Raw genomic sequence first — 14067 nt, 5'->3', positions numbered from 1 at the left:
TTTGTACATTGTACGTTACATTTTCTTCCAATGTCTTCACTTCTCTTTCGATTTCTCAGCGTATTTCCTGTAATTCTTCTCAGTACTCTCATCTCTGCCGTTTCCAGTAGTCTTTGTGTTGTGGCTGTGTCGGATCTTGCTTCTGAGGTATATGTCATCATTAGTCTTACACTAAATTAATACTTACTATAAATTCTTGACTTCATCTCAGTGTTAATATGTCTGTTTCGCCATACAGTGTAATTAAGGCATCCTGCCAGTATATTTGCTTTTTGTACTTGATCTCTCACTTCTTTGTCCATGTCCATGTCTAGTTGGGCAGTGTAATTCCAAGGTATTTTATTTCCAAGGTATGCTAACATCAATACTGATGTTATCAATTTCTGTTTTACGTATGGTTGATCATTTGCTGATTACTATTGTTTTAGTTTTCTAAGATGGGATTGGCATACTTAATTCTTTTGCTCTTATATTAAATCTGTGGACCAGTCTTAGCAGACTGTTTTCATCTTGGGCTATCAATATTGCGTCGTCTGCGTAACAGAGTATTTTATTTCTTTTGTTTCCCATTCTGTATCCTGTTCCTTTGTTAACGCTTTAGATAATTTCATATATGATTAAATTAAAGGGCATATGGCTCAATTGGGCCATTGAATCTCAGTATATAGAAACTGGTTCAGTAAAAAATTTATCAAAATTAGGGGCAGAAAAACTGCATCAACTGAAACCAAATCTTTAGATGTTTGTGTCCGGTTAGAAGACGATCCATCCTTGAGTCCTAAACAAATATTAAGGCAACTTGAGATTTCGTAGGGTTATCAGCTTATGATTTCGATAGACGTTAAGAGTTATGACGTTAAGACGATAATGAGAGGAAAATGTTAGAACAAAAACGATCCAAGGTTTTAAGTAATGTTATTTTTTGCGATAAGGCAACTTTTTTGAATAATGGATACGTAACAATCCTCATTGGATGCATTGATACCACACATAGCATCCAGAAAAAACTAATCTATGATAGAAGTCGGTAGGAACAAGCGAAGTCCAGAAATGGGTAAATACAGACTGAAGAAGAAGACACAAAAATTACCTTCATGAAAAATATTAATAAAATATTTCTACAGCATTATAATATATGTATTATTATTACCACTTTTTATGCAAAAATTGCTTAGATTTTTGATCTGTATTTCGCCCTATTTTTTACAAATGATTATATCCTTATCTATGCTAATTACATATAACTAAAATTAACAATCCATACAGTATGTACTTCTAGCACAAGCCCAGAAAGTAAAAGTGTGCCATTCGATAAAAGATTTATTTACAGAAAAGTCTCAATCTTAGCGACGTGACTAAAATAAATGTATTTCTTAATCCGAGTACCACGTCTTTTATTGTGAGCGAAATAAATCTTCGATAACCTATTTTTTTCTTATAATTTGTATTCGTCACGTTGGGCGGGGTTTTCGACTCTCTAAAACGTTAGATGTTGATTGAAAATTTGATTTAATTTTTATCTTAACTGCACTTTAATTCAGCCGTCCAAATGTACAGCTTCGTTTACTACGCGTGATGGTGTTGATGATCATTAGTTATAAATAATTGAATACGATTCGGGCAAAAATTATAGGAGGAACCAAACGGAAGTACATACGCTTATGAAACACACCTGGCGCATCACAAGGGCTTTCACATTTTACTCTTTTTTAACTAGTCTTGAGTGAAATGTCTTTAATCTTTTCTATTTTTCTTATTTCTAACTCTTGTTTCTTACGACCCCGAATGGCTATTAGGTTTCCGAGGGCTAACGTGTCACTATATTTCTTTATACTACATACTCTTCTACTAAGAAAAGAGAAAGGCGCCAAACAAAGAAAATGGAACACATATGTTTAAAAATCCTAAAAAGAAGAATGAGTACCAGCAGAAAATAAAAGTAATATTAAATGAAAGAGGAGAACAAAACAACTTTGAAGAAGAATGGAATGTCATCCAAACGACAATTACAAATATGGCAAAGGAAACATTAGGTGAAACCTCAAGCAAAAGAAACGTAAAATGGTTTGACCAAGATTGCCAACAAGTAATAAATAGCAAAAATATAGCTAGACAGAAATGTCTACAAAGGGATTCCCGATTGAATAGAAGGGCATATAAAGAATTCAAAAAAGATTCAATGCAAATATGTAGAAGGAAAAAGCGAGAAATGTTGAATAGAAAAATACAACAAATTACATATTATAATAGCAGAAGAGAGACTAGAAAATTTTACAAGGAAACCAAGCAATACACCCAAGGATACATGACAAGATCAACAGTTTGCAAGGACAAAAATGGGGCAATTATCAGCGAGAAAGAGGAAATAATGAAAAGGTGGAAGCAGCATTTTCAAGAACTGTTAAACCCAGAAAAAGAACAAAACGAAGATGAAGAAATAATTTACCACACAGGAGAACAACTAGTTGAGCAACCAAAATTGGAAGAAACGATAAACATCATAAAATATCTAAAAAATAACAAAGCACCTAGCACAGATGGAATAACTGCAGAACTGATCAAGAATGGTGGACATGCGCTATGGAGGCGTATCTAGAAGTCATCCCAGAAGATAGTAGAAGAAAGTAGGAGTAGGAATCATACTTCCTATGTACAAAGGGGGAGACAGACGACTCTGCAAAAATTATAGGGGCATAACAGTTTTAAATGTTGTCTACAAGATATTATCAAGAATTATATACAGCTGAATGGAATCGTTTTCGGAGGAGATGATTGGTGGATCCCAATGTGGCTTCAGATCAAAGAGGTCAACTATAGACCAAATACATATGTTAAGAGGTATAGATGAAAAATGTGTTGAATATAACATACCTATTTACTTGTATATCGATTTCAAACAGGCGTTTGATGGAATAGATTGACAAACGATGTTAAAGCAACTATCTATGTTAGGGATAGCCTATAAGTTGGTTAAACTTATAAGAATGACTGGAGGGTTCCAAAGCTAAGGTGAGAATAGATGGAGATATGACGCAGGCCTTTGATATTGAAAATGGAGTTAGACAAGGTGATGCCTTATTAACAACACTTTTTAATCTAACTTTAGAAGCTGTTGTTAGAAAACTGGATATAAACGGCTGTATTAATACAAGATCAATGCAAATATGCACATATGGGAAAAGTTATAGAACTGAAACGAGAAGCTGCTACGTTTTGGTCTATATATAAATGAAAGCAAAATAAAATATATGGAGTGCACAAAATCGAATCAACATGAGAATCTGAAGGTAGACAACCATACCTACAAATATGCCTCCACTTTTCCCTACCTAGGCTCAATAATAAATGACATCAACAATATCAGTCAAGAAATACAAGCACGGATTCTTAGCGGTAATAAGTGCTTTTATGCATACAAAGACTTAATGAAAAGTAAGTTACTGAATCGTGATTCTAAGCTTAGAATCTACAAAACTGTAATTAGACCAGTGGTCACATATGGATGTGAAACGTGGACCCTCTCAACCACTGATGAAAATCAACTGAGAATATTTTAGGGCAAAATACTAAGGAAGATATTTGGACCAACCCAATGCAGCGATGGTTCGTGGAGAATTAAAATGAACCACGAGCTGGATGAACTAATGCAGAGCGCAGATATTGTTAGATTTGTAAAGTCACAAAGACTAAACTGGCTTGGTCACCTAGAAAGAATGCCAGATAATCGAGCTGTAAAAGTAGTCTAGAGATGGAAGCCCCAAGGAAACATAACAAGAGGAAGGCCCCGTAAAAGATGGATAGACGACGTAGAGAGGGATCTTAAAACCATGAACATCAGGCAGTGGCGACAGGGCAGAAGGGAAGAACATTGTTAAGCAGTCCAAGACTCACAAAGCGTTGTAGCGCCATTAGAAGAAGAAGAAGAAGACACACTCTTCTACAAACAAAGTGAGGGTAACCAGATATGGCGATAGGTGGGACAGTGGCAGCTGGCTGTTCCAAAACTGATCATGCAGCGAGAATGATAACCACAAAAACGGCACATATACAGCGGTGCAGAAAGCAATGGGAAACCACTGCACTATTTTCCAAGATAATTTCTTCCCATAACGATGACAAGTTCAGTAAGTGAAGATGGGATGTGTAGCGACCCGACTCACGCTCGGCGCCATCTCGGTTCCGGGCCGGATGGTGTGAAATATGCTACTGGCTGCCAAGATGTGAGGGACCAGGCATCTTGCAGAAATTGTGTGACTGAATCCAAATTTTCACTCAATTTAAGAAAATTTCAGCGAATTGGTACATGGAACGTCCAAAACGATCCAAAACCCTGAAAAGTTACCCATAATTGAAAAAAAAATAGCAGATCACAATCTTTCGGTACTGGGACTCTCAGAAACTCACTGGAGAGGTAAAGGGCATTTTAAAACAACTGCTGGCAACGTCCTCTATTTTTCAGGCCCAGATAACACAAGTAGAAATGGAGTCGAAATAATTGTACCCTCTAAACTGAACGAATGCGTAATTGAATATAATACTGTTGATGACAGAATAATATCCATTAAAATGGGAATATTCACCAATACCCCACACCTTGTCCAGATATACACTTCTATAAAAGCTACACAAGAAGAAGACATCAACAGGTTCTATGATCGTCTAGAAGAAACTGTTAGCGCTATTACGATTCGTGAACTAATCATAATTTTAGGAGACTTTTACGCCAAAGTATTGTCATCTAATGAAAATGTTGAAGGAGTCCTGGGCAAAAATGGACTGGGACAGAGAAATGAGAATGGCGACCGTCTAGGGAAATTCTGTAAAGAACAGCATCTTACAATTATTACAAACACGTTCTATCAACATCATCTCGGAGATTATTCACATGGCGCAGCCCAGATGGACGAACAAGAAATCAAATAGACTACATTCTAATAAGATCAAGATGGAAGTCGTTGGCCATCAATTGTAAACATATCTTGGCGCAAACTGTGAAGCGATCCTCAACTCCTAGTATTGAACGTTCGACTTCATTTTAAATTCCCCAAAAGAAGACCCCTAAGAAAAGTCATGTCTCTAAATCCATCAAAAATTAATGACCAATAAAACCTAGAAGAAGCTCTTTCTTTAGACCAAGTAGATAGTGACCCTGAGAGCACTTGGCTCTATCTTAAAGATTAGGTAATCGAGGCTGCAAAAGACTGTGAGGCAGCGATTTCCACGGGCCGTATACGTGGACTGTGATTCAACGTAGAAAAGAACATAAAACTAGATACGGAACAAACAATGAATAAAAACCGTTATCGAAAGAAATCAGAAAGTTCTCAAAACAATGCAAGACCGATAGAGGTGTTAGACAAGGATGCTTGTTGTCACCTGGCTTATTCAACATTTACGGTGAACATATCATGAGGATGACTTTAGATGGATGAGCCACTGGAGTAACAGTAACTAACGATGGTAACTGTGAAGCAGAACTTCGGAGTCGTATTGGTATGGCAAAAGATGCGATGAGTCGCCTAACTCAAATTTGGAAAGACATATCTATCTCTCAAAATATCAAGATGAGACTGGTGAATGCCCTTGTATTCTCAATATTTCTATACGGGGTAGAGACTTGGATTCTTTGCGAACGCGAGCGCCTAAAAAATTGATGCCTTTGAGATGTGGTGATGAAGAAGAATGCTGCGCATAGCTTGGACAGCTCATAGGACAAACGTTTCCATTCTAAACCAACTCGAGATTAAAAAAAGGTTGTCCACAATATGTCTGCAACGTATTCTGCAATTTTTCGGTCATGTGGTTCGCACGTGGTCATGAGGTGACGATAGTTTGGAGAGATTAATTGTTTCTGGAGACGCTCCAGGGAGAAGATGAAGAAGACGATCACCAACTAGATGGTCCGACCAAATTAAGAATTCAGCTGGAAACTGAACCAGCTGAAGATAGAGACCAATGGAGAAAAATTGTTAGGAATATTGGAAGAAATCACGATCAGTAATGGGCAAACGACAAGAGAGGGAGACACCCTCATAAACCTTTTAAAACCTTTAAATATCTGTATAAGATTTTTTACGCTTTTTTTCTGCATTGACTGGGGTTATAGGTCACTCACCGTGAGGCACCCGATATAAATTTAATATATCAGTTAAATTTTAAAGCAATTTGTAAAATGTACTATATTAATCTTGTCTTTTTCTTTCCAATCTTCTGATTCTTGTGATACTGATGTTTGCAATATATTTTTAAATGCAATAGGTCAATATATTATTAACAAATTCAACTAGTCAAATACATTATCGTGGCTGAATGGATCAAGTTATCCAAAGCCATTAATTAAATAAAAAAAAATCTTGCCTTCGAATTAAAATATTGCTTCCTCCTGTATATCTATTGTACTAAATCCTTTGCATTGTTATCTCAGCTGGTATTTACTGAGCTTTTTAACTTAATAATCTAGTAGGCATAAATGGACGAATTTTTAAGTCGGTAATTATCAATCGCTTTTCGAGTTCTAATGGCAACAACACCAACTTTCTTGTCTTACCACTAACAATAAATTCCATAGGCACTAACTGTTCCTAACATCCTCGAAGTTCATTAGAATCAGTTAGAATAAACTCTTCATTTAATCATTTACCGTAACAACGACAATTATAATTCACTCAAATCGTTTTAATTTAATAGCTCTTAATGAGATAATACGTCGGTTTTGTAAAATGTATACAGCGCTGACCCACAAACGCACACATATATGCAAAGTAAAAGTGTGTACCTATCATGCTCCGCCTGTTCTGCTTCTGTTTAGATACGATTTAGTTTTTTTTTGACTTATTGGTGAGATTTATAAAGGAATAACTGATCTTGTTAGAGGTGCGGTGAGATTTCTCCAATTGCTACTTTGGCACTGCTACACGTCAGTTGCAATTGCTAACTCATCCAATTTTGTAAATATATTTCGTTACTATCATTTAACAAATTTTTTTTTTGTATAACACCAGGTGTTATACAAAACCGTACAGATCCAATTGGACCAATTATCATTCAATCATATATCAATTTTTTGACCGAACTTAATAAACAGCAAATACTTAAATCTAAGGGCTTACCCTATGGCTTACTCTTATTTTATCTATCAACCAATGGACTACAACTAACATGCAATAACCTCACAGCACTATACTCTACTTTTTACACTAAACTGTTACACATTTACACTAACTCAAATGGTAAACTTCTCTTTAGTTCAGTCTTGCCAAGATGCTGGATTGCCTCGACATTCACATGACTATGCAGCCTCTGCTCGTGACTTGCTGCTGTTCTCTTGATTATTTCGGTCAGTTTCCATACCTAGGTCCTGCTGGAGGTTGCTGTTACGGTGATACAAAGGAACATGAACAATGTTCCTCAGTACTTTGTTTTGAAATCTCTGGATAATGTGTAGATTACTAGCTTTGGTAGAGCCCCAGAATTGGCACCCATATACCCATACTGGTCTCAGTACTTGCTTGTAAATCTATAATTTATTATAATTGGATAATGTCGAATTTTTTCCAATCAGCCAATACAATTTCTTATATCTAATATCAAGCTCCCCTCTTTTCTTTGTGACATGGACTTTTCAGCGCAGATTCGCGGCACTTTGATACCCAAGTATTTTGCTGATGTTGTATAAGGAACTTGGGTATCATTTATTCTAACTGGGAAAGTTTCTATTTTTTTATTTGTAAAGTTAATGTGTGTAGATTTAGTCTCATTTAATTTTATTCGTCATTTTCTGGTCCAGGTATTGTATATGACCAGGTATATGTATTGTATTTACTGGTAAGTTGCAACTTATCAGTCGCTTCTTTACTAGTGTCTCCTATCGCTAGTATGGCTGTATCATCATACATCACACGTATACAATACGTACAGGACCGGACCTAATACACACCCTTGCGGCACGGCAGCTTTGATCTCCCTTAAATCAGTGTACACTACTTTTTCTTGTTTTACTCTAAAATATCTATTCGCAAGGTATGATTCTAAGATACTGTTTAGGTATGGACGTTCTTAGTTTATATTTTAAACACTCATGCCAGACTTTATAAAACGAATGTGTTACTTCCAATGTTTTGTCTATTATATTCATTATTCTGTGAACTTGATCTATACTGTGTAACGAATATTTTGCCTACCACATAGGGTATTATTATAGGGGGTTGAAAATTGGGGACAGAAATTATTGGGGTGGAAATAAGGCAAGCAAAATAAACAAAACGGTTGCGAACGGCTCCCAGGGTTTATTTGGAGTAGCTGGGTCGTGGATAAGGGAATGACAAGGGGGTTGGATTGGGGCAACTACAAAAAATGAAACAAATGAGGGTACTTAAATGAGTCTCCGGGAGAAATGAACAAAACACAAGAAGGTCCTCTAGCTATTTGTAATAAGGACGCCGATTGGACGAAACAAATTGTAACGATTACAACAACTAGTTGAAATGAAAAATATATCTTTTTAAATCAAACTCAAAAACGGGGTTAGGGAGTTAGTTAAGAGAAATAAACAAAATGGTTTAGGAAAAAAATTAAACATTTATCTTTACAAACTCTTATGAAAGCAAGTTACTTGGATTGCACTAAAACTTCTGGGGGTGGAAACTAGACTACACTGGAATTTCTGGGGGTAGAACTAGGCTCAAAATTTCTGCCACATGAACAAATTCATCTCCATACTATGAAAAGTATTTTTAAACGGCTTCTTAGGACATACAAATTTGAGGTTGAAATTGGGCACTGGAACACGAACTTTAGACGGCTTCTTAAAAAACAGGAAAATGTAACATGTGGATATCTTTCAAAACCTCACTTTCACTGTAACTATTAGCTGTCACAATACACTACATATTTTCCATGAAAAGGGACGAGAAATAAGAAAACATTACAAATTTGACGTTAAATGTGGGCCAACAGTGAAGCAAACCGCTGTTGACAACGGCCTCAGCGAGAGTGAGTAAATTCTTAAAAATAATTCGCTTAACTTGGTTAACTGCCGCAATACACTACATATTTTCCATGAAAAGGGACGAAAACAAGAAAACATTACAAATTTGACGTGAAATTTGGACCGACGCTGAAGCAAATCACTCTTGACAACGGCCTAAGCAAGAGTAAGTTAATTATCTTTGAAATTTATTCGCTTCAACTTGGTATAAACAAAACATATAAACTAGAATATTTCTGTCTATTTGCAATGCGCAAAATATCTCAAAGCGGCTTCGATCAAAGAATACCGAGGAAATACACATCTGTGAAATATAAACAAACTTTAAAATGGTTTATTATCGACTCGGCGACGCAAAGAGGAATTGAAATAATATTTATGTGCTTTAACTTGTACGAAAGGAAATAGAAATACACTGAGATTATTCTTCGGTTTTTTAATACATATACGAGGGGATTTCAATATATACCTAGGAATTTACAAGTGGAATGTTTATTTCCAAAACCAAATTAATGATTTGGTATAAGATTTTTTTTCTATTATTGGTTATTTAACACATCTGCCAAAATCCAAAAGCGATATAATATACGATCGATGTTTTGGTTAGATTGAGACACACGTTTTAGTTTAAACTTCTAAGAAAAAATATCCACAGTTTTCTAAAGATCCAACAGTACTATTGCTTATTGAGTAGAGGGTTGTAAAACAGCGTTTCTTGACCTTTTAGTATTCGGGGCCCAATCTTTAATTACAATTTTTCTGGCGATCCCCTTGTTGCAGTTTCGCAACGATACATAAACATTTATTACATATTAAGACTTTTTGTTAGTTTTGATTTTCCCCCTAGTATATTTAAACAAGATTTGCGTGTACAAGGATACAGCAGTTTTAAGGGGTAAAGACGAGCCATCGGTTAGATAAGGGACGGATATCTACAAAATTATAGTCGAATTTTATCTTCAACTCGACAGATGAGTATGGGCGTTTGGGTTAAGAGTACCTGACACTTGGCATCGGTCCTCTGACAGAGAAAGTCGTTTTATGCAGAAAAGTTGCATTATAAATTTTGTGGTTCCTGTTGTTCGTCGGTGAAGACATCTTTGGCGATAGCCGGGGTGCTATTTTTTCATTGGGTAAGGAACAATACACTATTAATCTATGTTGCTGCATGTATCAAGTACGTGCATTTGGTATATTTATTTGATATTTGTTTGGAACTTTATCGCATTTGTGCCGCGATCGCGATTGAACGTTGTTAATTGAACATTTTGTTTTTTTTTATGTACTATTTACTGTATTCTTATTTTTTTGTATTTTGTCATTACCGATTATACTTTAAATTGAGTTTATTAATATTTGTATTTACGTTTAATATAATTCATATATGTTATGTTTGATTGCATTTTGTGTAACTTTATTAACAAGGTTTGTTCATTTTACCACGGATTAAGTATATTATTATATGTGCGCATATTTTTCACTCGTTAACGTCTAATATCAATTTATGCCTTATTTCTAATCATACTCAACCATAGCAATCGAAATCTTAAATTTCTTTGTTGTTAATGTGTTCTTAAAACCTATTCATCGACATCTTTGTTTTGGTTTGTAAATGGTTATTTTTTTGGTTTTGTTTCATATTAACTAATATTTAAGTTTATATCCTTCTTTAGTTATAATTGTATATTGGGTTATGTATATTTATGTTTAATTTCACCTCCTTTTAAAATAGAGTTTTATACAGTCCGCTGGCTTTCATTTCTTTTATTTATTTGAATATACATACCCAATCCGAAAGGGGGAAACCAGCGAGTTCTAGATTGAACAGAATATCATTCCCTCCCCCTTCAGGATGACCCCAATTGTTATATTGAGGTCATCGTATGTGCAGAACGTTACACCCCCATCTTTATTTTTCATAAAATAATAAAATACCACTTATATAACTTGAAAATTTTAACCCTACCAATCACCCTGGCGCAGCATGTTGTTAGTGCCCTAACCTCTAGGCTTAAAGCTTTAATATACGTCACGTACAATATTATCCAAATGTTTCTCATCTTCTCTTTGTCATGTATTTCGAATATTATGAAAGATCTCTACAGCGAGGCATGTTGGTATAATGCTGTAGCATTTAGAAGTTCGTGCCCGTTTAACTCGAGTCCGGTGCCCAACTTTGTATCTCCCACGCACACACTCAGTGGGCTCACACCATTGGTGAAGATCTTATTCTGCCAGTACGTGGGTTAACTTTATACGAGTGGGTTAGGGGTACATTTCGAGCTACTCCAGAAGGTGTCTTAATTGCAAAAGAAAAAATCTTCATTTCTCCAAAATGTTGAAAATTCGGAATCAGCGTGACAAAATACATAAAAATCAGTTGTAAAATCTCATGGACCTAAATCAACCACAAAACACCCCTTTGCCACTTTGACTAATTATTTTATATTTGAAACTTTTTGATTATTTGTTCGTATTTTTTTTTCTTTTCATCTAGGGATAGTTGCTGACAGCTTGTTTCTCGCTTTATTTTCTACGTATTGATATGCGTTGTCTTGTCACTTTTACTATGAAAAGTTCAAAACGCATATTAAGATTTATTGTAAGGACATTTTGATTTACTACTGTATTAGCATTAGTACTACTGCCGATAGTTGTTGTAATGTTTATTCACTCTGTATATTGAAACATCTTGTTGTTTGTTGTCAAAGTAATGATGCAAAAACTGAAAAGTAACAGGTGACTGTAACCAATAAAGCGAAGCAGATATATATAAACGCAACATTAACACATTTACGAGTAACGACTCCATACAGCCGTGTTCTTTTTTGTTGCATGCAGACTAACCTCTTCGTCTTATAAATACATAATTAATTCCGCTCGTCTGGTATCGGGTTTTAGATTGGAATATTCAAAGTTATATACCGGCGGCCGACCAACAACCATCGGCTTTTACATAACCGGAAAATGTCAGTCGTTGTTCGACCTTTTGAGAGTGACCACTGCTTTCTCTCTCACTATCTCGCGCTCGCCAACTCTGTCTTCCTTCTTATCTCTGTGTTCGACGAAAAAACCGTATGATTTCCTATGGAATTTCCTTGAGGATGTTGAGTAAAGTGCGGTTTCCACTAGTGTCGTAGAAATGTAGTGGGATATTGTGTTATGAGAGTGTTAGGTGACTTAAGTGATGCTGGAGGTAGATGTTGGGGAAGGACACGAGATCCCGCTATGAATATCCTGAGACGAATATGGGTGAGTTCAGTTCAATTTGTTACCGGAAGTTTATTTTTAATGTGTCTTTTTTGCGGAAGTGATAGCACCAAATTAAGATTGTTAGTATTCTTTTAATGATAAGAAGAAATTAAAGTTAAGATCAAGGAAGCGATAAAGCAAAGTAGAATAATAAATAATTTATGAATTTTTTAAAAGTTTTCAATTTTGATACCATTATATAGATTAGAGAAATTAGCTAGTAAAAAGCCTTTTCCGTGACACTTTGATACAGGTAGGGTAAACCATACAGTTATTGAACACTTAAGAAAATTTCAACTTTAAAAATTCGTAATTCACATTGTTCTCTACAGATTGCAGTTCTCTATAAATTGAAATTTATACAAAACGTAGTCTAAACAATTTATTACAATATGGCTAAAAGCATTTTAAAGAAAGTGTTAAATCTTTTTTGTCAATATATATTTATTAAAAATAGGTACAAAAATTATAGTTATTGGACAGTTTATTTAGTTACAGGACACTCAAAATGAGTTATTGCACAACTGCTTTAACACAATAAAAAACTAGAAAAATAAAAATTACAAGAAAAACCAAAGATTTCTGTGCGGTATGGGGTACCTATATACAGTTGACACAATTAAATTTTATAATTGCCTCTGTGCTTCTTTGTATTGAGTGAAAAGTTCGTCAATGTCTTCATCCTCACTGTCTTGGTTACTGTTATTAGCATCGGAATCACTATCCTGCAGATTGAAGCAGTTGTGACATATAAATAGATCACTAGACTTCGGCAAATATGCAAATAAAAATGTAGAAAATATGCGCATAAATATGCACGTGTTTACCCGAAAATATGCAAATATTTTACAAAATATGCATACAAATAAATAAAAAAATCGTAAAATAGTAACAATTTTATTTAAAAAAAAAATTGTACATAACTAAATATTTTCTACTATTCATTAAGATTTACATTTATTTTAAGTAACTACATCATTTTTAAGTATGAATAAACTTATTTAGAATTATGGTAACAATAAATGACCAAGTGGTGTTCAAAATTTTCTAACAAAAACTTGTGGCTTCTGTCTGAGTACATATATTTATATATGGAAAAACTTCGTTCAACATCAACTGAAGTAACGGGAGCATTTTTCAAACTAACCAAAACATTTGGTTCTAAATTAATTGTTTCCGAAATATTTCCAGCTAGAACACTGACTACTTCAGAAAGAATATGGTAACCTTTATTTTTTTCCATAGTAGCTTCAAAATTTTTTTAAAATATCTTTTCCAATATTACCTCTAACGTTCCGACAACATGACGCAAATTCTTTTATTAATGCTGTACTTTCGGACAATGACAGTTTTGGTGATTCTAACTGAGTAATTGTTTTTTGAACAAAACTAAAATTTGATTTTATAAATGAAAGTTCTTGTTGAAGCAAGTTACTCTGAAAGTTTGTTTAGAATCCAAAAGAGATTGGGAACTTTCATCTGTTAACGTATCAATTATGTTCTTTATTTTAACAAAATGATCTGCATAAAAATTAGCTGCTTCTAACCATGTTCCCCATCGCGTTAAAATAGGTTGTGGTGGAAGAGGAATGTTAGGTAGCATTTCTTTATAAAGTTGAATTCTTATAGGAGATTTAAGAAATACTTTTTTGACACTGGATATCATGGTATTTACAAGAGGAAACTTTTTTCGTATTTCCTCTGGAACTCTGTTTAATCCATGCGCTACACAAGTAACATGTATTAAATCTGGGAAAAATATTTTTAAATTTTGTCCTGCTTTCACCATATAAGGAGCAGCATCCGATAAAATAAGCAGTAATTTATTA

The 14067-nt window shown here is 34.7% G+C and overlaps 1 protein-coding gene across 7 annotated transcripts in view; it reads left to right on the top strand.

The window, feature by feature from the left end:
* LOC140449831 (uncharacterized) overlaps positions 1–14067 on the top strand; it is a 471756-nt gene that overhangs the window by 331000 nt on the left and 126689 nt on the right. Inside the window, exon 1 of one of the 7 annotated variants that reach the window (XM_072543195.1) lies at positions 11909–12238. The exons of the other annotated variants lie outside the window; for them this stretch is intronic. Within the exon in view, the coding sequence (XP_072399296.1) occupies positions 12149–12238 (90 nt within the window). The 5' untranslated portion in view covers positions 11909–12148. Of the gene's footprint in view, positions 1–11908; positions 12239–14067 lie in introns of those variants that run through there. 7 annotated transcript variants of the gene reach the window in all.

This window comes from Diabrotica undecimpunctata, chromosome 9 (assembly GCF_040954645.1).
Source record: "Diabrotica undecimpunctata isolate CICGRU chromosome 9, icDiaUnde3, whole genome shotgun sequence".
Taxonomy (NCBI): domain Eukaryota; kingdom Metazoa; phylum Arthropoda; class Insecta; order Coleoptera; family Chrysomelidae; genus Diabrotica; species Diabrotica undecimpunctata.
The sequence above is the reverse complement of the archived record's forward strand: the minus strand, read 5'-3'. Positions and strand labels throughout refer to the sequence as shown.